Source organism: Arvicanthis niloticus, chromosome 25 (genome assembly GCF_011762505.2).
Source record: "Arvicanthis niloticus isolate mArvNil1 chromosome 25, mArvNil1.pat.X, whole genome shotgun sequence".
NCBI lineage: Eukaryota > Metazoa > Chordata > Mammalia > Rodentia > Muridae > Arvicanthis > Arvicanthis niloticus.
Window position 1 is genome coordinate 36653468 of NC_133433.1, and position 26801 is coordinate 36680268.

General features: G+C 36.0%; 1 protein-coding gene across 2 annotated transcripts in view; it reads left to right on the plus strand.

Annotated features, from left to right (window-relative positions):
- Sntg1 (syntrophin gamma 1) overlaps positions 1 to 26801 on the plus strand; it is a 728479-nt gene that overhangs the window by 560964 nt on the left and 140714 nt on the right. For both annotated transcript variants that reach the window (XM_076924411.1, XM_076924412.1), the window contains exon 13: positions 4370 to 4408. In XM_076924411.1, coding sequence (XP_076780526.1) covers positions 4370 to 4408 — 39 coding nt within the window. The remainder of the gene's footprint in view (positions 1 to 4369; positions 4409 to 26801) is intronic.

The following is a 26801-nucleotide window of genomic DNA, read 5'->3' on the forward strand; positions in this document are numbered from 1 at the left end:
TGATACCATTGGGGCCTTATTAAACAACCCTGGTGTTATTTGTCCCTCCTCTTTATGTCTCTCTGCTTTCCCTAGTTGGAATTCCCCTGCTACCTGTTACTGTTTCCCATTTTATCGTCACCATACAGGTAACATCTTCAGCCATTATCTGGTGCCCATTATGACAGCACTATGCATATGCACCACATACATGAGGGTAGTTTCTCTGTTTCAATACTTTTGTAAGTATTTATTTATTTTTATCCTAAGATTTAGGATTACTTATTGCACTTTTGGAAACCATACAAAATAAATCTTCATCGCAGGCCCACAGTTACCATGCATGTTTGCATTCTTGATTTTGGTGAAACAAAACAAGATAAATACTTTAAAGGTAATTTTCTGAACAGGGCTTGTTTGGATTGTTGCAGTACACTTCAGTGCATGTTGGTGTGTATGTTGGTGCAAGTGTGAGTATCTATATGAGTGTTTGTGAGTATATATGAGTTTGTGTACGTGTGCAGTATCTGAAAGTAAGAGTGTGTGTGTGTGTGTGCACATACACACAGTATACAAACTTGAATCTGGAGCAATGCACAGGACAACTGACCATGGTCCCAACTGTAATTGGCACATCTACAATAGAGCACATGGTTGTAATGTTCAGGGGACATTGTGGAAAAGGAGGCAGATAGATTTTAAGAACCGAAGGAACATGACGTTTTCTATAAGGTTGTATCTCCTAGGTATGACAAAACAAAACAAAACAAAATAACCCCCAAACAATAAACAAACAAACAAAAATCCACCTATAAAAATGTAACAACATAGCTTCCTTTAAAAAGACCCAAATAGTGACACTAATTGACATGACAGTAATCCTATAGAACCCCATGCTAAAGTATACTACAGAAAATTAATGAGTGTTGAAAAGGAGAGAATTAGTCTTTCCCAGAAATGAGCCTCCTAAAATCATATACATACAAGCAACACTAAAGGCACCCATAAGGTTTGTTGTTGTTAGGTGTTTACATATGGGCGTAACAATAATAAAGAATAAGAGATCATGAATCTGAGAGGAAATGAAGTAAGGAGAAGGAAGAGAACTGATGTAACTATATTAAAGAAATATTAATAAAATATTAATTAATAAATAAGTAATAAGTAATATTAAATATTAATTAAAGAAATATTAGCCATTCATCCTGATTAGATTTGGAGTAATGTTTCTTCTCAATGATTATCTTGATAGTGTTTGTGAATAAATAACTCTTGTTCATCAGGACAATCTGTTCCACCTAAAGACCATGCAGTTCCATGCATCAAGCTGACTTCTATACAAAGTTTGAAAATTCAAAGAAGAGTGAATTAGAATCCATTCAATATTTCTTTCTTTGGAACATCTGTGTGCATGTAGTCCTCTATGTAGCTGAGGTTACAGAACTATGGGAAGCTGCAGTGTAGTTACCCTTACCTCTGTGGATTAGGAGCTTGATCTATTTGAGGGAATGTCAGCAACATCATGTTTTTCTTTATTTTCTATTTTCTTGCAGGATCTCAGATACACACACACACAGTTTACTAATTTGGGGGTTTATATTTAAAGTTTGGATCCACTTTGAGTTGATTTTTGCATATAAAAGGGATGATTCAAATTCATTCTTCAGTATCAATACACATGCATGAACTTAGCACGTTGCTGAGAAGAGTTACACCATGGATTTTCAAAACTATGCTAGAATGTCTTCTATGTATCCAAATGTTCATGTGTATGTATGAGGTGTGTGTGTGTGTGTGTGTGTGTGTGTGTGTGTGTGTGTGCATGTGTGTGTGTGCTCAGTTGTAGGTCCATAACCAGTGGCTTTGATAATGCTTTGTAGTAAATTTGAAATCAGTATCTGGGATTCTTTTGGCAAGGTGAGATGAAGAGCAAGTTGACCTACATCATCAATAGTTAGAGAGTACCTTATTAAAAAAAGAAAGAGAGAAAGGAAAAAAATAGAATCAAATGTAAGTGTAGAGCATCACGAAAGAACTCAAAGATGTGAAGAAATTCTCTTTTCAAATTTCTTCTGTGATTATGGTCCTTTCAGATTCCCTTTGAATTCAAGGATGTTTATCTTTTGTCTTCTCCATTGTCGGGGATCAGAGCCAGGCTTTTTTTTTTTTTTTTTTTTTTTACACTGTAGGATGAGTTACACCTTTGAGCTAAACCTAGTCTGAGAAAGGGTTTTTCTATTGCCTTGCACAAAAGTACATCAAGAAATTCATTGAATATGTGTAATTATTGGGAAGATTTTGATCCTGAAATAGGAAGTCATAAAAATCAACTATCAAAGCATGTTGTCACGTTTCTCTACATTTTCTTTAAATTCATTTGATGACATTAAATTATTGCATTTATATTTTCTTTCTTTTTGATGATACTCTGTATGCACTTTGTCTTTATAATATTATAGTAGGGTAATTTTAACTAATCTTGGCACGTTGATTTACTCTCCACTATATAAGAAGGCTTCAGTCATTCACTACTGAATATGAAGTTTGAGTATGAGTTTCTCATCTTTTACTTTATTGGTTATAAAGGCCACTTTTCTCATTACGTTCTTTTAGTGCTTTTTTTTTTTTATCATAAATAGGTATTGAATATGATTAAATGTGTTTTATTCCTTAATTAAGTTGACAATATAAGTGTGTGTGTGTGTGTGTGTGTGTGTGTGTGTGTGTGTGCGCACGTGCACATGTGTGTGTTTGGGCTAGGTTTCTGTGAGCATGTAATTCAATACACCTGGAAATGTCATCCTATCCAATATTAACTAAGTGCAGCAACCTACCCGCGCTCAGCATGTACAGAATACTTACTGCTTACTGCCCTTGGCTGCCTGTGTACATGGCCAATACTCAAATTGTCATATAAGGTTTCTCAGATTTTTTTTTCAGATTAAAACGTCAAGTTTTGAATCTTTGATAGTATACTCTTAAGTGTAAAAAAAAAGCTCCACATAAAATATTTATCTATTTTTACAATTGTTTCTAAAAAAAGAAATAACTAAAGGTGTGGTTTTACTCAATGATATCTGGTTGATTAGTATGTGATACCTCTGTCTATGTTTCCAAGTTGTAATTATTGTTGGGAAAGAAATAGAGTAAGCAGATACTTACCCTAGTGTGGGGTAAAGCAAGTCAGACTAGGTTAGCATTGTTATAGCCGTGGAGGAAGAACAGGGTTTCTGTATAAACATTCTCAACCTTGCTCAAATATATTGATTTGCAAATTTTATTTCAGTTTTATATTTTACATGACAAATACCTAGAAAATTTGTTCTGGTAGAGGAGAGTTTAGTGGTTCATATAATTTTGTCCTTATAAGCATCTAATTGTACATTCATAGATAATTTCAGAAAGTTTTTAAAAGGTGAAATATGTCAATGATATAATTTATAAAGTAATAAATGAGTCTATGTTTATTTAGTTTGATGTAAGCTTATACCATATAAATCTGGTGTTAAGATGTCTCCCTGAATTTGATGGAGAACAATGGATTTCACCCGCCAGTGCACTGCTGATCATACTTGTCATCTTGGAGTGTCTACTTCCATTTGATTTTTCTCATTTGTTTCCATAAGCTACTTCAGAGGACATGCTCCTGGACTGTTTAGATTCTCATGCAATGTAACTCAATACATTTTCTTAAAATAAAATTTATTCTGTTTGGATTCTGACTGAAAAAAATACATATATTATACTTTAATGTTTGACTTTTCCATGTCCTCTGTTGTTTTGAATATTAAAGTAAATTTACTGTTCTATGATGTCATAGTATGCATTCAAACAGTAAGCCTGCCTTCTCTAAGTTTTGGCAGATATTTATATCACATGGAATTAATATTAATTTCCTATAAATGAAAATAATTAAAAAGTTTCAAAAGTTTTATATTATATATGACCTCTAATTAAAATGGGTTTATATGCGATGAGTTTAGTATGTTGAGGTACATTTTTGTGTAGTGTAACCTATCCCCAGCCATGTTTTTGAGACAAGTTCTCACTATGTAGCCTTTGCTTCCCTGAAATTTTTGTCCAAAGCAGGTTGCCCATAACTACAGAGATAAATCTGCTTCTGCCTCTGCCTCTGCCTCTCTGCCTCTGCCTCTGCCTCTCTGCCTCTGCCTCTCTGCCTCTGCCTCTCTGCCTCTGCCTCTCTGCCTCTGCCTCTCTGCCTCTGCCTCTCTGCCTCTGCCTCTCTGCCTCTGCCTCTGCCTCTGCCTCAACTGCTGGGATTAAAGGCATACATAAACCCAACTGGCTCATGTAAAATAACTCTTAGAAATAGATCATCAGAAATGTTCAGGGACATTTTTCACTGATATTGATTAATTTATCATTGCAGATCAAAAAAATCAACAGAAATTTTCCTGTAAACCAGCAGGTAAGATGAAGTAATGCTTTCAACATCTAATCATACTTTTTAATGTGCCTTTTCTAGAAGGTAATCTTGGTGCCATCTGATTGTTATATAGAAATAATTGGTGCTATGGTCTATCTTTAGAGAAAAATTAATATAGCTGCTTTTCTGAGTACATGGAAAGTGAGTTTTAAAGATATATAATCTAAGAAAAAACCCTACTTTTGCCAAAAAATTATATTGACTTGTGCATGGTACTGAGAATCCTAGGATATCTTAAGTTAAAAATATTTTATGTGTTTTGCCTGCATATATGCGTGTGCATGCTGCATATATGCGTGTGCATGCTGTACCTATGGAGACTAAAAAAGGATGTCAGGGCCTTAGAGTTAGATTTTCAGATGCGTGTAAGTGCCATATAGGTGCTTAGAACGGATCCTTGGTCCTCTGGAAAAACAAGTGCTCTAGCTGCCGAACCCTCTCACCAGGGTTCACTAGTATTTCTTAATTTTGGCTTGTTTACTGAGTCTAGCATGTTTATTTTCTTTCCGCATTCCCTTATCAGAGTCTTTTTATTAAACCACTTTATTTATTCACATTCCCAATGTTTCCCAACCTTCCTGGTTCCCCCTCCCTGAGTCCTTCACCCCCTCCTTCCTCCCCTTTACCTGTGAGAGGATGCACCTCTCACTCACTACCCTCCCCACTCCTCACCTCATCCCTCAAGTGTCCCCCTTCCCTATAGTAATTTTTAAAGATGTCTTTTAAATTGATCTCAATGCCTAACATGTTGACAGTATTTCAGATGAGTTTAACTTAATGAATAGAATGAAAATAATGTCTGATTCATACAGCAAGTTAACAAGTTTATTGCTGTTAATATCAACTTTGATTTACTGCTGTCACTCATAATCTAAGCATGCATCTTTTTTGATACATTAAAAGATTTGAACTATATTTTACTTAGAAAAACTTGAAAAGATACAGTTTTCTGCTCTGTGACATTTGTATAAAAAGTCAATTATTTTAACCTATATTTTGAATATTAAGTAATAAATCTATATATTCAATATATACTTAATATCATTAAAATTTCTAAATTCTTAAATATATATTATTCTATGAATAACAGCCTGATTTTTAATAGAGACTATTGGTGGTTCTGGCCAAGATTAGCTCACAAATCTATTTGTAAAGGAAACAGTATGGAAACAGCCAATCTCTGGAGTATTCTGTGTGTCTACAAAGATCTGACTTACATCATTCACTCTTGCCTACTTACACAGACCCTCATTTGTGAGCCTATTTGATAATGACCACATTCATAGGGAAGAAAAACATGCCAAAATCAACATATTTTCTAATGCATATTTGAGTCATTTGAACTCAGTGAAGATCCCAGAGCCTGGAGTGTCTGATCGATTTTGAAGTATCCAAAGATATCTAAGATATTTCCTGCATGGCTCCATTCTCTTCAGCATTTTTTTCTGGTACTCACAAAGGACAACTTCAGAGGAATATAACTGATTCCATAGGACTGTGGTAGAGAAAGGGGTATTAATAGGAAAGTTTTTGAATACAAAGAAACAACCATTAAAGAGAAAGTCAGAGCACTCATCATTAGATGAATCTCTTTTGTTGTGAACAAGATAAAAATGAAAATCTGTGATGTTTGTGTATCTTACAAAAATGAAAATACTATTTCTGTCATCTATGAATGGCTTTCAGAGGTCTTTCAGCCTTCCTCTCTTTAGACTCAGCATGTGAATCTGAGTCTAAAAAGCCACTATTGCATTTCATAACCTAAATAGTCTCACATCATCTCCTAACTTACAGTAGTAATCACATTTTAACACTACTTCTGTGAGCAAAATATGAGGCAAAATAGAGACTTAATGTATTTGAGTGGGGAACTTTATAAATAAGAAAATACTAAGCTAAAGGAATTTGGTGTGTTACGGCATGGTAGGGAGAAATTATGTATAGGAAAATAGTAAATAGAAATAAATGCTTGCCTCAGTACAGTAATGAAGTTACTTCATTTGATCTATCTTATGGGAAAGTTCCAAGTTACATGACAGTACTCTTGGCCAATTATGACTCGCTTAGCTTTAGTTTTGTATTTTATTAACATGAACACTTATAGGGTTTGGATCAAATTAGCTTATGGATGTAAATCAGATAAGGTTTTGGTCACTTATAAGACCAAACTTTAACATAGTATGATTGTTGTCCCCACTGGCAGATCTTATTACCGAGAGAATCACCTTTGATATCTTTGAATAAAGATAAAATAGAGAGGACTTGAGAGATAAATCAGACTGCAAAGTAGCTGTCACAAACCAAAGGACCTGAGTTCAATACACAGAACCACATTAAAAAACAAAAACCATGTTAGTATGTCCATTGGTATCATTGTTCAGGTCTTGTTTAGGAGAAATATTGATTAGGCTTCATGAGTATAGATTCCCTGACATTTTAGGAGACACGCTATCACAGCAAGCTGTCTGCTTCTAGCTCTTGCAATCTTTTCCCAGTATGTCAATGGTCTCTGAGCCTTATATGCAGAAATTGTGCTGTATATATCTTGTCTGTGACTGAATGACACATCCAGCCTCCTGTTGTCTCTGATTATCATGGAGCCATTAATCTTGGCAGAGAGAACATTCCACAAAGGAAGAACATGTAAATTTGTACATTATTATATATAAACAAGCCTTATGCCTGTTCCAACCATCAACAGTCATGGATGGCCCCACCCTGTTAGCTCTGTTTGATGGGGGAACCATGTCAGTCTGCTTCTTACATGGCCATGTGGGACTCAGCAACACAGTATCTCTTGTTCTCTGCATTGTGATAGGTTGTGCTTGATAGGTTCTTTGCCTGTTGATGAGGGGTCAAAATTACACTAATGTATAGGGATAAGAATAGATATTTAGAATGTAGATAGAAATTATTCTGGTTTAATAAAATGGTAGTTACACATTCTTTATTCACAAAATTTGACTTTACTAGCCAGGACAACACCAATGATCATGCCAACATGGGAGGGACAAAGAACTAAGGGCAACTAGGGAATTCACAGAGAAAGAAAATTGTTCTTTCTCAGAAAGAGCCCCTGCAACTGGTTATCCAAAACCAAGTAGTCAGTCCTGAAGTCATACACGTAATACATCCAGGTAATATTATAGGGATGGAGAAGGTTGTATATATACATATATAATATTTAATATGTTTATATGCACACATATGCTGTAACAAATAAAAATAAACTATATATATAATATATAAATATGTAAAAATGCTGTAATAATTAAAGAAAAAGGGACATGAATTTGAGAAAATTTGAAGGCATGCAAAGGAAGAGTTGGAGAGAAGAAAGAGAAGAGAGGAAGATATAATTAACCAACAATTTCAACAACTTAAAAAAAGTAAACAAATTACCTGAGCATCTTGGTATAGGGTTTTAATCACAACACTGAGAAGATGCATGCTGGCAGTCCTCTGGGATTCACTGTCCTCTCAACTTGTTTTATGATGAGAGCCTCAAACCAATGGAGATTTTGTCTCAAAAATCAAGACAAGTGGCTCCACTCGAAGAAAGCCCCAGGTTGACTGTTGGCATTTACATTCAGGTACATGTACATATGTACAATCACTTACAGAATAAACAACATGAACATATGTACAATCAATTATAGAATAAACAAAATGAACATATGTAAAATCACTTACAGAATAAGCAACAAAACTGTTTACCAGTACATAATACTGTTCTATTATACATTCCACTCAAAAAGGAATATGGGTTTATTCTGAGGCAAATGGGAGTAGCCATGGCAGAAATATGGATCCAGGGTGTCTGAATGCTTTATAAAGTCACAAATCAATTCACTTGCCTAAAGTTTTACTGGGCATTAGAAATGCAGTCTACTACAAAGTAAGAAAGTCTCTGGTATGGGTCTCAGATACTTCTGACAAAATTCTTAGCTTCTAATTGATGAGAACTCCGGGTCTGAAAAGTCAATTCATTTAACACATTTAACTTTATAGCCAGATGTTTTGTGAGATACAGACATGAGTGATGAACGTCTAGGAAGATAATTAAAGATAACTGAAGGTAATTTATCTGTGGATGAGCAATATTCCAACTCTCTCCATTCTTGAAAGTTTAATCTGTCAACCTTTAGAATTTTTACCCACAGATTTGGAGTTTTCAGGAAACTGCATATCCCCATAGCAAAGTTGAAAGGAAGGGGAAGGGGAAGGGGAAGGGGAAGGGGAAGGGGAAGGGAAAGAAGAAGGGGAAGAAGAAGGGGAAGAAGAAGAAGGGGAAGAAGAAGAAGGGGAAGAAGAAGAAGGGGAAGAAGAAGAAGGGGAAGAAGAAGAAGGGGAAGAAGAAGAAGGGGAAGAAGAAGAAGGGGAAGAAGAAGAAGGGGAAGAAGAAGAAGGGGAAGAAGAAGAAGGGGAAGAAGAAGAAGGGGAAGAAGAAGAAGGGGAAGAAGAAGAAGGGGAAGGGGAAGAAGAAAGAATGGGAAGAAGAATGGGAAGAAGAATGGGAAGAAGAATGGGAAGAAGAAGGGGAAGAAGGGGAAGAAGGGGAAGAAGGAAGGGGAAGGGGAAGAGGAAGGGGAAAAAGGGGAAGGGGAGGGGGAGGAAGAGGAAGGAGGAGAAGGAGGAGGAAGAGGAAGGAGGGGAAGGAAGGAGGGGAAGGAAGGAGGAGGGGAAGGAAGGAGGAGGGGAAGGAAGGAGGAGGGGAAGGAAGAAGGAGGGGAAGGAAGGAGGAGGGGAAGGAAGGAGGAGGGGAAGGAAGGAGGAGGGGAAGGAAGGAGGAGGGGAAGGAAGGAGGAGGGGAAGGAAGGAGGAGGGGAAGGAAGGAGGAGGGGAAGGAAGGAGGAGGGGAAGGAAGGAGGAGGGGAAGGAAGGAGGAGGGGAAGGAAGGAGGGGAAGGAAGGAGGGGAAGGAAAGAGAGGAAGGAAGGAGGGGAAGAAAAAGAAGGGGAAGAAAAAGAAGGGGAAAAAAAGAAGGGGAAGAAAAAGAAGGGGAAGAAAAAGAAGGGGAAGGAAGAAGGGGAAGGAAGAAGGGGAGGGGGAAGGGAAAAAGGGGAAAAGGGAAAAAGGGGAAAAGGGAAAAAGGGGAAAAGGGGAAAGGGGGGAAAGGGAAAAAGGGGGAAAGGGGAAAAAGGGGAAAAGGGAAAAAAGGGGAAAAGGGGAAAAAGGGGAAAAAGGGGAAAAGGGGGAAAAGGGGAAAAGGGGAAAAAGGGGAAACGGGGAAAAGGGGAAAAAGGGGGAAAGGGGAAAAAGGGGAAAAGGGGAAAAAGGGGGAAAGGGGAAAAAGGGGAAAAGGAAGGAAGGGGAAAAGGGGAAAAAGGGGAAAAGGAAGGAAGGGGAAAAGGAAGGAAGGGGAAAAGGAAGGAAGGGAAAAAGGAAGGAAGGGAAAAAGGAAGGAAGGGAAAAAGGAAGGAAGGGAAAAAGAAAGGAAGGGAAAAAGAAAGGAAGGAAAAAAAGGAAGGGAAAAAGAAAGGAAGGGAAAAAGAAAGGAAGGGAAAAAGAAAGGAAGGGAAAAAGAAAGGAAGGGAAAAAGAAAGGAAGGGAAAAAGAAAGGAAGGGAAAAAGAAAGGAAAGGAAAGGGGAAAAAAGAAAAAAAAAGGAGTTCCTGTTTAATAAAATGAGAGGAGAGAGACATGTCATTTCATAACTTAGCATTCACACAGAATTTCTGCCTTAGCCTCAATTGTGCTGAGTTTTTTCATCTCAGCTTTCTGCCACTTGATAGTGCTGGTGAATTTTCAAACATAGATTCAATGTAACACAACATATATGTGTGTGTGTGTGCATTCATAAAATGTCTTATCAAGAGAAATGTGGTAAAAATTCCACCTCCTATTCCTGCCTGAGTTTCTATCTACTAATAAATGAGAAAAAGTGATAAACTCAAGATATGCACAACCGGAAGTGTCTGTGTCCTGTGAGATTTGTTTGTAAGTTCATGCTATGCATGACTTTCCACCTATCAGAGAAGTTTAAAAAAAAAAAAAAAAGCAAAGCCCACAGGAAGTTGGAAGTTGGGAAGCAGCTGTGTGCCTTTGCTGTGCTCTCCCACTACCAACAGGTCCCACTCTAATTCAGAGTTTTGCAGCTAAAATTAAATGCCATATAGTATATAAATTGTCCATCCCATCTACAGACAAAAGAAGAATCTATGAGCTAAGTTACTTCATAGAAACAAGACTGGGAATCAAAATGTGGATTTGCAGATGATTCAAGAATGAAAACAAGACAAATCAATAAGTCTATTGATCAATTGCACACACTCAGTTATGGGAGCTTGGAACTACTTTCATGTGCCTCATGGGCACAGATTGGGTTACATTGGCATAACTTGGTGTAATAGGGCATATCCACCCTGTCTCTTGAGTTAAGTTCATTTAGGCATCATTCAACCCCATGAGTAGTGCAGAGGAAGTCGGATGTGAGGCCGGTAAACGTAGCAGCGGTTCATACAATATAAACTGTGTCTTGCGGCAATTGGTAAGCCCCAATGCTTCAGAAAGTAGCATAACTCTACTCGTTACATAAAAGTAGTCATAATAATTTAGAAACACTTATAGATTTGAGACTGGAAGGCAGCAAAGTAGGTTTGTTGATGGCGTTGAATAGGCGAGGAAAAGGTCAGCAGTTAAAGGGCACCACAAAAATTCATTTATGGAACTGTCATGCTAACGTAAGTGTGAACACCGTGAAATGTTGGCTTCTTCATAGAAACAAGCATCTTTTTAAAAAACTATCTGTAAAAAGTGATCAGAATCAACTTGTCGTGAACATGAAATCCAAGCTGTCCAAGCTTAGTGAACACTACTAAAGGCAGTGGTTGACACAGAAACCAGAACACAATGGCTGACACAGAGAGCAGAGAGCCCTCTGGTGCTGAGGCTTTACCTAGTCTGACCTGATTCTTCTCTGCTGCATCAGTCATTTTATTTCCTCCCAGGAACTGTGTGTATCAGTCTTTCATTCAATTCCTGCACAGTAGTTTCCCATCAATGGCTGCAGCAACATTCACATAAGAATACACTTCACACTAAGCATTTGTTCTTCAGTAAATCCAGATAACTTTGTCTAAGGATACTCTGGAGTGGCACTCGGCTTCTATTCTGTTTAAGTAAATAATATAGTGGACTATATTATTAGATAGATCATATTAACATATATTGAGTGCTTCAGAAGTTACAAAATTATTTTGCCAAGGTTTAACATTGAATGTCCATATCAACAGTATAAAGAAAATTCTGTGGTAAATTTTTGAAATTTCAGCCACTCTGAAACATTGAGATCTCTCAAGTTTGCATTTCCCTAATGACTAACGATGTTCAGCACACTCTTATATTCTTATCATATTCACTGTTATTTGCTAGGCCATTATCTCTAAGACTTACATGCAATATGTTATTGAAGATCAGGAGTTCTTAATTTGTATGAGGTCCAATTTTCAAATATGATGTCATATGGCATACTTTAAGCATTATATTTGATAAATCTTTATCCAAGGACAGCAACATTCAGTGATAATAGATGTTTCTTAGTATGTTTTTTAAACATTTTGCATATAATCCACTTTGGAATAGTGCTTTTTTATTATTTTGATTTTTATTTAAAAATAATTTCTGTAGAATTTACTTACATATTTTTTGATAGCATAGTATGATTACATCATTTCTCTCTTCCTTTGCCTCTTGCCAAAACCTCTTTTATAATCCTTTTTGCCATTCTTCAAATTCATGCCTTTTTTGTCATTAATTATTATACATACATATTTGTACATGTGTATGTGTACATATTTATCTCTATCTATCTATCATCTATGTATATATTTTTTTAAGTGTGTAAATTTCAGTTTGTATTGTTTCGTGTGTGTGTGTGTGTGTGTGTGTGTGTGTGTGTGAAATATATATACTTTTTCCAAGACTGACAATTTAATATTGGGTAACCAACTGCTGTGCTCTTTCCTGGAAAGTTATTTCTTCTGAGCTCAGCATTCTTTAGTTGTCCATATATTGCGGTCTCCTGTTGTCAGCTCATATATAAACAGTCTATTTGGGAATAAATACCACAATATTCTTATTAGTGTATCTCTGTATTATATCTTAAATAATTTATAATATTAATTCTACCAACCCATGAACTTAGGATGACTTTCTATCTTTTTGGTGTCTTTTGTTCTCTCTTCAGAGGTTTAAAGTTTCCATTGTGGAAGTCCTTAACTACTTTAATTATGATTATTCTTAAAATTTTTATTTTATTTGAGGCTATCATTAAAGGAAGTGTATCCATATCATTCTCTGTATGATTGTTATTTATATATGGAAAGGTTATTGATGTATACAAAATGAAACTATATCCTGCCACATGGCTGAATTTACTTATATTCCTAAACATTTTTTGATAGAATTTTGGGGATTTATAATATATCTGTTATCTGCACATGAGTAGTTATATTTTTGCCTTATTTGTATTTTTTTATTTTTATAGTGCCTTATTACTCTATTTACTTGCCTAAATATATTGTTAAAAAAATAGTGAGGATGGTGGTTATTCCTGTTTTGTTTCTGAATTCTGTTGGATTCATTCAAGCTTTTCTCTATATATGATGATATTAGTTGGAGATTTCTTATCTAATAGCTTTATTATATTAAGATATTCTCCATGGAACCAAATAAAGCCTCCAGTGTCCAGAATGGGTTACATGTTGTTGATTTGTTGGATAAAGTTGTCCCATGGAATCCCCCCAAATCACAACTATTCCCGAATTATTGGTTACTAGCAACAGTCTGATGGTTAAAGGCCCTATTGCATAAGGAAGACACTTCCTTATATCATCAAACACATAAAAATTAAGCTGGTGTCTAGCTAGAAGCTTCAACTCTCCTGATTAGGACTCAAGTTGGTGGAAAGTGTAGCTGTTTATATTCTCATGCTAATTAGGTTTCCCCCAAACCAGTTTGCAGTGTCCCACCTCCAGTTGGTTCTGATTGGTAAATAAAGATGCCAACAGCCAAAGGTTGGGAAGGGAGGAAGAGATAGGACTTTAGGATTCCTGGGAAGGAGCCAGAAGATGGGTAGTCATAATGCAGTGGAAGGAAGAGAGACACCAGGCCTCGGAGGTGCAGAGGACAGAGAGATAGCTGTCATGTAGGTGCTTGGGAACCTGCAAAAGGCTACAGGTCTGGGCCTAGGGCAGCAAAGTTGGAATATAGATTTTAGTTAAATAATAACTTGGGGAATATCAGAAGAGGGTGCATCAGCCATGTGGACATTAGGAAGTGGCCCAGTCATTGAAGTGTTTAAGGTATATAAAAGTATAAAGGCTGTCTGTGTGTGTGTGTGTGTGTGTGTGTGTGTGTGTGTGTGTGTGTGTGTGTGTGTATTTCATTTGGGAAGCCAGAACATCGAGTATCGAGCAACATGTTCTGCTCTCATTGCTACCAGAATTGATTTAAGTAGGGTTAATTGGGTTTAGCTACAGGAAAGTTCTTTGCAGGGTACTAGAGAGAAAAGATAATCATCAATGTCCAACAATTGCAAACACTGTGACCTGTAACAGCAAAATATGTGCAAGATACCCTGGAAGAACAGTAGCAGTGGAATAATTATTATGGGATTAAATAACCAATTCAATTTTTATTGGATGTATGACCCTCTCTATGAGATAGAATCTACATATAACATTGCTAACATGGCTATGAACCTGGGCCATATGCCAATAGAAAAATCTATCAGCATTAATTGGCTAAAGAAACAACAATAAAATGACTCACTGAAACACTTTTATACTAGTAGATCAATCCATCACTCAGCCATCATCATAAGAACTTCTTATTATAGTTTATTGGAATTAACACAGAGACCCACAATTGAATAATATGCAGAGAGTAAGAGACTTTGGAGCACTAAGAAATAAATAGAAGGTTGCAATCAAATCTCTCTATTAAAGGCTCAGGGATTGATGCAAAAAACGATGCAGAAATATTTTAAGGGCTAGAAGTGATGGACAATTCCAGGGACACGAGAGGGCTGGTGCACATATAAATTCACAGACACTCTTAACAGTATGGACAAATAGGTTTAATCAGACAGTGTTCCAGTACTGAGTGGAAAGTAAATGTGGGTCCTATCTAACCAATAGCTATTTATAGCTGATACCTTATGGCAAATGGAATATCAAATTTGTCCAATTGAGTGTCACTGAGTTTAGCAATCATACCTTGGGGCAGGCAGATACTATGTCTAGAAGTAGTAAAATAAAATAAACTCAGTGGTATTTTGTGGACTTAATGTTTTGTATTTGGTTTTTCATATTAGTCTTTGCCTGTGTGTTGTGAATTTTGCTTTTGTATTTTTATGGGTGTTTTTGTTATTTGGTTTTGGGTTTGCTTCTTCGAATGGAGGGAGTGGGGGATGTAAAGGAAGAGGGAAGAGGGAAAATGGAGAAGGAGCAACAGCAGCAGAAAGTGAGAGCAAGCAACATGGGCACTCAGAGAAAATGGGAGAGAGAAAGGGGAGGAAGAGGTGGGGGAAGAGGATGGATGGCTAAAGAGCTGGGGAGGATTTGGAATGATATGGGAAAATTGCATTGAATTTGTAGATTGCTTGTGGTAAGATGGCAATTTTTTTTATCATGTTAATCCTACTGATCCAGGAGCATGGGAGGTTTTTCCATCTTTTGATATCTTCTTCAATTTCTTTCTTTAGGGATTTGAAGTTCTTGTCATACAGGTCTTTCACTTTCTTGGTTAGAGTTACACTAAAGTATTTTATATTATATGTGGCTATTTTATGAAGGGTGTTGTATTCCTGGTTTCTTTTTTCATTCATTTATTGTGTTATAAAGAAAGGATACTGATTTTTTTTTAGTTAATTTGGTATCCAACCACTGTGCGGAAACTGTGGAATTCACACCTCTTATCAGCTCTTGACGTTTATGATAGAAATTTTGGGGTCACTTATGTATACTGTCATACTATTTGGGAAAAGCAGTATAGTTTGACTTCTTTTCCAATTTATAATCCTTGATCTCCTTTAGTTGTTTTATTGGTCTTACTAGAAGTTCAAGTACTATATTGAAGAGATACTTAGATAGTGGACAACCTTGCCTTGTCCCTAATTTTAATGGAATTGTTTTGAGTTTCTCTACATTTAATTTGATGTTGTCTATTGGCTTGCTGTATATTGCTTTTATTGTGTTTAGGTATGTACCTTGTATCCTTGATTTCTCAACAGCTTCTAAAAAGAAGTGCTATTGGATTTTGTCAAAGAATTTTTCAGCATCTAATGAGATGACCATGTGTAGGGACGATATTTAGAAAACACCATCTGATCCGGCTTGTTCCAGGGCAGCCACCATGTTCCTGATGCTTTCTTGGCACTGACCAGGGCTCCTGCTAGCTAGATCCACAGGCCCTGGCACCCACAAGAATCCAGCATGAGGGATGGCTCTGCCAATCCCCCATGCTGCATCCACAAAGCTTGGCTGAACCCAAGACAATATCTGCCATCCTCAAAGTACCTAGTAGAAATGAGACTCGTAAAGCTTAATGATTATCTAAAGGATTTATGTATTTAGAAATGCTCAATCAACAAGATGCCCACACAATTAGAGTTGTTACCCAATATCTAACCTTTTGATAGAAGTTGCTACCCAGGACAGCTTTTGAACCATCTGTGGTTCTCCATGACTGATAGCCTCCTTCTTCTCCTCTCCTTCCTTTTTTCTTCCCTCCCCTTCCTCTTTTTCTCCTCTCCCCTTCCTCTCTTTCTCTCCCTGCTCCACCTACTCTTCTACTGCCTAATCACTGAGCTCCACTGCAAATAAAATGTAGCAGGGTAAGTATCCTGCTACAATCATATGGAGTTTTTTCTTTTCAATTTGATTATGTGGTATATTTTGTTTATATGATGAATTTTACTATATTGGACACACCCACATCCATAGGATGAAGCCAACTTGATCATAATGGATGACGAGTACATGAGTGTGTGTGTGTGTGTGTGTGTGTGTGTGTGTGTGTGTGTGTGTGATTTTCTCATTTTGGTTTTGCTGGTGTGAAATTATTCATTTATTGTGTTTTTTTGAGTGGAATTAGCCTCCTTGTGTTGGAGATTTCTGTACAGTATCCTCTGTAGGGCTGGATTAGAGTAAAGTATTGCTTAAATTTCATTTTTCATGGAACATTGTGCTTTTCCCATCTGTGGTGATTAAACATTTTTTTGGGTATAGTAGTCAGTGCTGACATCTGTGCTCTCTTAATGTTTGCAAGACATTTGTCTAGGACCTTCTGAGTTTTAGAGTCTCTGTTGGGAAGTCAGGTGTAATTCTGATAAGTCTGCGTTTATGTTACTTGGACTTTCCCCCTTGCAGTTATTAATATTCTTTCTCTTCCCTATATACTTAGTGTTTTGATTATTAATGTTGTTGGGAGGATTTTTTTTTTTTTGGTTCACTCTATTGGTGTTTCTATGTTTACTGGTATCTCTTTAGGTTAAGGAATTTTTTTCTTCATTGATTTTGTTGAAGGTATTTTCTGAGCCTTAGAGCTGGAAATCTCCTTCTTCTATTCTTATTATTGTTAGGTCTGGTCTTTTCATGGTGTCCCACATTTCCTAGATGTTTTGTGTGATGAACTTGTTAAATTTTTCATTTTCTTTGACTGGTGTATCAACTTCTTCTATCATATCTTCTACTTCTGAAATTCTTTCTTTCCTTTTGTATTCTGTTGTTGATGCTTGAATCTGTAGTTCCTGTTCTCTTTCCTAAGTTTTTTATCTCAAGGATTGCCTCAGTTTGTGTTTTCTTTATTGATTCTATTTTTATTTTCAGTTCTTGGGATGTTTTATTAATTTGCTTCACCTGTTTGTTTGTATTTTCTTGTATTTCTTTGTATTTATTTCTTTCGTCTTTAAAAGCCTCTACCTGTTTGTCTGCATTTTCCTGTATTTCTGTAAGGGATTTACTTGATTCCTCTTTAAAGGCCTCTATAGTCTTCATTAGATTAGATCTAAGGTCATTTTGTTGGGCTTCAGGTATGTTACAATCTCCAGAAGTTGCTGAGTTGGATAGTTGGTTCTGGTTGTGGCATATTGCCCTGGCTTTTCTTGATCGTATTTTTATGTTGGACACTTTTTAGCCATCTTGTTGTTCCTGGTGTTCACAGGCCTGATAGTCCCTGATGGCATCAGGCCTCTGGGTCTGCAGGTGGAACTGGTAGTTCCTGGGTGACTTTAGGCCTCTGGAATTGCAGGTAGAGATAAGGATCAGAAGTCATACTTTAGAGGGACCTCACAGCTGCTGTGCTTGACAGGGACCCAATGGGCAGGACATTGGGTGATGGGGATCTCACTTGGTTGTCCACTTGTCATCAGGCAAGAGATGCAGGCAGAGCTGTGGCTCTGGGGAATGGGTTGTAGATCCCGATTGCAGGTATAGGTGTGGCTCAGAAGATGGAACACAGAGGCAATTGGCATATTTTCTTTTTACTGCTAAGTCATTCTTACAGTTATATAAGCTATAGTAGATTGCATTATATACTGCTGTCTTCCATCATCTTTGTGCTCTGTTATATGGCTTTTAAGCTTTTGGAATGTATTGAGAACCATGATAGTAGAAGATCTTTTAGCCATAATGAGCTAAAGCTTCATATATTTTTAACTCATAGAAAGAGTTAACTTAAACATGTCCATAGCCTTAGTAAAAATCTTGATTAATATATTAATTCCCATGAGTTGCTAAGTATAATTTACTCAAACTTCCTGAGTTTCTCATTAGAAGGCACTGAACTTCAACTAATGATAGGGAATGGATGCTTCCATTCTGTCACTTTTCATAAATCCTGTAATATAGTTAGCTATATATTAGAACATAGTAATTTATCTTCAATTCTGCATATGAAATGAGAGATTGGAGCATTAGAGACAGAAATTGAAAGTATTCTTGTTATGTTTATGACATTCAACATAGCCATTCATTAGGTCTGGTTATGTAAACCTGATTTATTCTGTACATTCTCTTAACTGAAAAAAGAATGTGTAATGTCTTTAGAAGGAAGATGAAGGGAGCAGGTTCTCCAGCTCTCAGAGAAGTACAGCCACAGAGAACAATCTTAGGCAACTACACAATGCCTACATTTGGGTATACAAGTACATTGTGTATCTGACAGAAATTACATATCAAGCTGTGGCTATCCTGGAACAGGTGCTGTTCAGAAATGAAAGCAGTAAGACTGGCTTATAATTTAGTTCACAGGGAGGGTAAATACTTAGGAATTTTGCAAGAGAAAAATGTAATAGGCAGTTATTAAGGCTGCTCTTTAGGTACACAAAGCAAGAAAGACACCCCCCCCTTAGAAATTAGAAATTTGAGAAAAAATATAATTTTCAAAATCTAACTGTAATTATAGAGAGGAAGACTAATTTTATGGCAGTATTACTTTCGGGTTTCTGGCATTGATGCCCAAGATTTCTGTATGATTGTTACACTTGGAATACAAGCTTTTCAGGGCAAGATATGAAAAACAGCATATAGATGGTTCACAGTTCCTTCTGTTTAGGATTATTTTATTTTAAAATGTGAGAAAACAATCAATGATGTCTTTTGTAAACTAAAGATATCTTTCCTTGAGCAAATATCTGCAATGCCGTATCTGTTATAGTGGACAATAAGTTCAAATAATTTGAGAATCCAAAGAATACTGTGAAATCATTTCACTGATTTCATGATTTCACCCTGGTGAAGTGATACAAGTGAGGAGACCAAAGTGAGGGAAGATACATTCTAACTGTATATGAGCATACATTAGTGATCAGTGACTATGGGTATTATAAAGACACTGTATTTTAAATTCATCAAAAAGGATTGAGTTATATACTTATAGAATATATGTCTATCAAAGTATTATTTTAGCATGGACTCATGTTCCAAAAAATACACAACTGGATGATCCATTATATAATTTTAGAAAGCACTTTTTATATTAGGTATCAAGCACTTTTAATATTAGGTATCAAGTTTTAAACTATACATTCTATTTGCATATACGAAATGTATAACAGTTCTTTCTTTTAAATGAATCCTATCAACAGAAATTTTGTATAATGTAAAAATGAAACCTATATAACTGTCCCACCAGCTTATGACACATAAATGTTTCAGTCGTACCATGTATGCAGGTATGCCAGCACACTTAAAGAGGACAGCATGTGACCTAGAGACTGTCACAGTAGCACAATGGGTCTACACGTGCAAAAATACAACTTAAAAGTTAAAGTAAACACAGATTTGCATAGTTATTCATTTACCAAGGCTATTTTGTGCATTTGGAGACATTACTTTTTAAGTTTTATGGTGACTTCTATGTGATGATTAACTCTGGGATGAGAAAATACAAGTGGCAGCTTGAGTCAGTGGAAAACAGGCTTACAAATTTTACTCTCTTTTGGACACTTTGTACAAATTATGGCAGCAAGATTTTATGTCATTGTTGTTTACTAATAAAAATTCATATAAAATACACATCTCTATAAATATAATTTCTTATGCAAAGAAGAAAGCTACATGGAATACAAGGTTTTGCAGCATAAACATCTAACATTTAGGAAAGTAACAGCACTTAATTATATTATTTTTAAATTATGTATATTTGACGTATAGAGAAGGAGTGTTTATATTCTTGAAACTGGTAAACATTAATTTCTTCTAGAAGAGGATACCTTCTAGATATTTATGTAGCAAGGGAAGCCTGTTGTTTGTTAACTTCTTTTACCAAATGGAGATTTTTTTTGTTTATTAGTTTTTATTTTATTTTTCCAAGTGAAATCAGAAAACTTGTAGAGCAATAAATTCATCAAATGTCAAAGTAAATTTTGACAAATTGACAGTCTATGCCATGATAACATTTGTATTTGTTTTAAACTATTTAAGGAGCAATAATGAAATTTGCCTTTTAATTACATAATCCTACCAATTGATACATGAGTGACTTTTAATCAGAGTTTAAAATAATCTATTTGAATTTCTAATAATATATAAAATAAAAATTTTTATCTTGTGAAAAATTATCAGTATATTATGGATACCGAATATCCATAAAATAATTTTGTCAGTTATTACTTAGTAAAGGATTCTTCCACTTGCTAATAATGTGTTTAAGAAAATTAGAGCACTTAGGTATTTTTCTTTACAAAAGATGATATAGCAGTTAATTAGATTAAATATTATGATGACTTACAGACAGTTTCAAAGAATGAGCTGGTGAAGAAATTCTCGAATTGATTTCATAGATATTAACTTATTTTGATATTTAATTCACCACAGCCTTTCCATGTAGTGAAGATAGCAACACTAAAGTTTTCTCTGAGACATTTATAAGTTTGTGCAGAAGAGGAGGCATAGCTGAGAACAAAGGCAGCAAATAATCTGAGTTTAGCCTTGGAAAAATTGATTCAGGCACGCACATGAGATTTCCTTCTACAAGACTTCTCTAGTGGCCTTAGTCAATCTGAATAACATCTAAAACCATTGCAGAATGTGACAGTCTCAGCAGGACACAGAAGTTAATTTTTAAAATTATTTACTGTGAGATGGATACACTGAATCCACACAAATTTACTAAATATAAAACAATGCGTTGATTTGTATGTATATTGGGTAATAATCTACTCAGACTTATTAACAGATAAATCACATAATACTTTATTATTTATTTATGGTATGTTCACTAAAAATTCCTATTGTTATAAAATTTTCTCTTGGGATTACTTTCTTGTGTCTCATAAATTTTAGTATGTTTTTGGTTTTATATTCATTTAATTCTAGTAGTTTTGTAATTTCCATCTTGATTTTTCTCTTAACCCAGTTATCATTAAATAGTGTATTGCTTTTGTTTCCATGAGTTTGTGTTCATTCTGTAATTTGTATTGGTCTGGGTATCTAATTTTATTTCATGATGGTCAGATATAATGTAGTATATGATTTAATTTCCCTATATTTGTTGAGTCTTGCTTTGAGTAATACTACATGTTTGATTTTGGAGATAGTACCATTGGCTCCTGAGAAGATGACATATTCCTTTAGAGTTTGGGTGTAATAGTCAGTAAATATCCTTCACCTTGCCCAGCTTTGAACCCAGCAAACTACAGTAATGAATGGTAAAATATGTCTACTGGTGTATGGTGGTACTAACATCATGAGAGTAACTAATCACCTATTTGCTTCTGTATTTGTTTATTTATTTATTGAATATAGATTTTTTTTCCATACAATATAATCAGACTATGGTTTCCCATTATCCAACTCCTCCCAGATCCTTCTAGGTTCTCCACCCACCCAAATCCACCTTTCTCTCTCTCTCATTAGAATAAAAATGGGCAACTAAATGAGAATCATAATAATGAAAATAATAATAGTAATAATAAATAAAAATAAACCAGAATAAGAAAAAACAAAAACAACAAAGGAAAAGCATGAAAATCAAATACAGACACTGAGACATACACATTCACATGCACACACAAAAAGAAAAAAATCATAAAAAACACATTGGTGAAAGAGCTGTAAGAAAAACAGAAGTACCATTGAGTAGTTCATTTTGTATAGGTTGGGGACTTAGGCTGAATGTCTGCTTGCACCACCTGCAAGCTGCTCAGGGGAGGCAGAAGACTGTAATTGGGGTCACAGCCCATGTTTTCCTGAGTGAGAATGAGTGGCACCTGGGATGGGTGCTGTAGTTCTTCTCAGTCTTCTGTGTGTCCAGATGCTGCTGGGAGTTGAGAACAGGGGCAGTGGGTTTTCACTTTCCCTATGCACCATGCAGGAAGAGAATAACTGAGCTCTGGTCAAGGCTGTGTGGAGTGGGGCTGAATCCAGTTGGTTCTGCCTGAGTGCTGAGAGTAAGGAGGGGCTGGAAGAGAGAAGGCCTTCTCTAGGAGGTTTAGACAAGGCTCTTTAAGATGAAGGCTCCCCCCCCCCCCCCATGGTGATCCTTGATGAAGAGACAGGCCTTGCTTATCCAAACTGCTTTATTTATGGCAGATGTGAATGCATCATGTCTTACTCGGGGTGAATCAGGTATTAAATACCTTTTGCAGGAAGGAATGTCCAGGAATGGAAGCTCGCTGGCTGAACACACGAGGCCTATCTAGATACCCCATTAGCATGGAAAACTTCCAGGTTTTTATGCATCATGGCCACATGATTCTGTGTTCTAGATCAAGTAGTTTGGTAGAGAGCTGACCTCACACCTACTGTTCTAAATTCTGAGATTTCCCAGAGTTTAGGCAGGCTCAGCCTTACCAGTTCTTCTGTCTGGTTGCACATCTACTTGACCCACCAGGGATGCCCTTGTATTATGCATTTTTTATGTATTGCCCACTTGTGTGTCTCTATATTTGTTGCCATCTATTGCAGGAGGAATCCTCTGATGATGGCTTCAACAATAAGACACTGATCTATGCATGTATTTGAATACCATTAGAGATCATTTTATTGCTATATTCCTTGAGCAGAACAAGAGTTCTATCCTCTTAGAATATGTCTAAAGTGACTTTATTCTTAAATATGTCCTCATTTCTACAGTTTCCACAACAACATACATAATCCACTCATCTGTGAATCTGTTATTGGATTAATGCCGTGACAAGGAGAATATTTTCATGATCCATTCAAATTTCAGAGGCCCAACCTCTAAATACTGGTGTATTGTGGAACAAAGCTTCAACATATGGAATGATCTATCTTACCTCTACTTTCTGCTTGTCTTATGTGGTAATGCATTGTGGGAGTTATACAAAGGGGATACTAGCATGATACTTTACACTACTATAAAAGACAGTCACTTTCTATTTAAGGGCCTCTGGGCCTTTTTTCTGAAGCTTCCAAAGAAGGGAGGCAATCAAATGCTCTACCCAGCTATGCTACCTACGAACTACAACGACTACTAGAGCATGATAATGCTAAAGGAGCAGTAGCAGCCTGAGGTCTTCCACTATGTCCCTCTGGTTGTAACTTCTTGCTCTTCTGAGCTTTAGTTTCGTTTATAGTTTCTCTGCAATTACCATATGCTTTGACATCTGCCTTGTCTTTAGCACTTCGGAATAATATCCAAGCTGCCAGAATTCATTGAGACCTAAATCCAGTGAGACTGAAATTAGTTACTGGTGAAGCCCACAACCAGATGACAATATTATATACTTTCCAGATTTTCCTCTGACGCCACATGATTGGTTACATTATGGCTGAGTCACTATTCACAATGGACAACTCAAGGTGACCCTGAGCATCATGCCAGTGATGTCTATGGTTTTAAATGCAGCTCTTACTTCCCCTACTCTTGATTTGGAGGCTGTAGATTTCCTGCTAGTTTCTGTATCTTCTACTGAGAAAATTTAGTTGTAAACTGAATGATTTTTGTGAGAGAAAGAGGGCCTTGGGCTATCTAGTCAGTAATATTTATTTATACCCTTGTTTTCATGTTTTAAAAGTTTATGTATTTTGGATTCTGGGTTGGAAAAGAACAAGTTTTCATATGTTGTAAAATGTAGTTTTATAAGGTAAGACTCCTTTACATATGCTCAGAATTTAAAAAATAATTTAAATGGAATTTTTAGCTCCCAATTCTATAAAGATCAGACAGCAAGTTATACTCCTTTGTTCTTTAACATCATGTGTAATTGGCATCATTCAGTTTAAGTAATGTACGTTTACAGATACCCTCTTGGCTCGTTAACTTTTTCTCTTAGAAAAACTTACCAATTGAAACCTTTACAAATTGACATAACGTCACATTCCTAGCATCAGCAAAATTTCCCATCACTGCATGTTCAAGGATGTTAAGAATCACTGTGTATGGGATAAACATCATATACATATTAGTTGTCAACAATGACTGTAGATTTTCTTTCCTTTACAGTGTGGTTCTCAACCTGGGGATCATGACCCTGTGGGGCTCAAATGACCCTTTTACAGCGGTCCCCTAAGACCATCAGGAAACACATTATGATTCTTTTTTTTTGTTGTTGTTGTTTTTTGTTTTGTTTTGTTTTGTTTTTTCGAGACAGGGTTTCTCTGTGTAGCCCTGGCTATCCTGGAACTCACTCTGTAGACCAGGCTGGTCTCAAACTCAGAAATCTGCCTGCCTCTGCCTCCCAAGTGCTGGGATTAAAGGCATGTGCCACCACTGCCCAGCTTACATTATGATTCTTAAAAATAGAAAAAAAATATAGTTTTGAAGTAGCAACACAAATAATTTTATGGATGTGGGGATACCACAACATGAGGACCTGTATTAAAGGGTCAAATCATTAGGAAGGGTGAGAACCATTGCCTTAGAAGGTTATTTTCTCGTGTTAAGTTTCTAAGCCTATGTTGCTAAACCATTCTAACTTGTTATATTTGTTTATTTTCTTGCTTATATGAGATTTCTGTAATGACTTGGCTGATAAAATTTTTTCTTACATTTGTGATTCTACCATTTGATTAATTTATAACTCAGAATTGATTATGTTTTGTGTCTTTGTTTAATAAAATGTAAGTTTTCTAATACAGTGTACGCACATGTATAATAGTAAGGTGTTGATGGTTTAATTGTCGACTTTGTTGATATGCGGTATCTTTCCTTATCTTCCTTTACAAAGAATGATTGAAAGTTAATGTCATCTAACATCAATGACTTCATTTTCAGCTCTGCTTTATTTAGTAGATTTTTTTTCTTCCTGTGATTCTCATGTCTTTACCATGATTGCATGTCTTTACCATGGAGATGTCTTTTTTTAGCTTCCTACTGCTGTAATAAAGAACACGATTAAAAGAAACTGGGATTATTTTATATTTGGAATGTAACCAAGAAGATACATTTCTGTGTCACAGTCAAGGGAAATCAGGTCAGGAACTCAAGGAGAGAACTGAAGAGTAGTCTGTGAAAGGACACTTCACACTGATGTTCTCTCCAGGCTTTCTCAGTTTGCTTTTTCATACAACTGAGAACTACCTGCCAGGGGTGACACCACCCACAGTAGGATGGTCCTTCTTCAATCATTAATCAAAAAAAAAAAAAAAAAATGCCATATAGACAAAGGTGTTTTGTCAATTCAGATTTTCTCTTCTACATAACTCTAGCTTGTATCAAGTTAACAAATACAAATGTATTGCTTGGAGACAATAACTTTTTTTTTTTTTTTTTAGCATTTTAATTCACCAAGATAATGTGCGTCTTAATTGGTGAGCTAAGGCCATTTACCTTGAAATTTTTGAGTGATACATGCTAACTTCTTTAGTTTTGTGGGCTGTTTCTCTGGTTGGTTGGATTGTTTGTTTTCAAATTCCTCCCTCTTAGTACAGAGGTTTTGCTGTCACTGTGTTTGATTCCTTCTTGCATCCTTTTTGTCTAACACTCCTCTCTTGAAAGTTATTCTCCTCTGTGCCTTTATGATTGAGACTCTTTCTTCCTCCACTCAGTATAGAATTACTCTAAGAGTTCAGTGCAGGACTAGAAGTTGTAAAGTGCCTTAAGTTATACTTTCCTTTTAAAAAGTCTTTACTTCACCATTTAATTTAAAACATAGGTTTTCTGGATATAGCACCTTTGTTGGCATATCAATGTTTAAATATATCACTGTATGGTTTTCTTGACTGCTATGATTGATAATGAGAAATTCAGTATCATTCGGGTATTTTTGTTCTTGTGAGTTGGTGTTTTTTTCTTTTACAGGTAAGGAAAATTTTAGAATCCTTTCTGTTCAGGAAAAAAAATCATTTCCTAAGCAAAATTATTGGAGAGTTAATTCTCAGAAAACATGGAAATAAAAATATTTCTAATGGAAGTAATTGCAAAGAAACATTTTTATCTTCTACATCCAGGGTGCTAACACTTTAGATGAGAACGACCACAGTCCAGAGACTTTTCTTTCCTTTTCTTTTCTTTTTGTTTTCACAAAATGCAAATTGGTGCAAAGAGTTTGAATGTGTAAGTTTTCCTATTCTTGTATTATTTATTTATTTGCTTGTTTATTCATTTAGAGACAGGTTCTCATATATTCCAAGCTAACCTGGTACTCATTTTGTAGACAAGGATGACCTTGAATTTCATTGTCTCTTGCCTCCTCATAAGCACTGGGATTATAGTTATGTGCCAGGATGCTTGGCATCCATTTTTTCTTAAATACCAGTTCTGTTTTAATTACTACTGGTTGTCATGGTTGTATCAGTTTTGTATGGTTGCCTGAGCCCTATCTTTCCCATACTTTGGAATAGTTTATAACATTTCACTGAACTTATAAAACTAATTATAGTAACTCTAAATGCCTTAAGATGATGTTTCAGAGAATAGTTAGATTTATATAGACAAATTACAAAAGAACACAAGATCTGTAGCAGA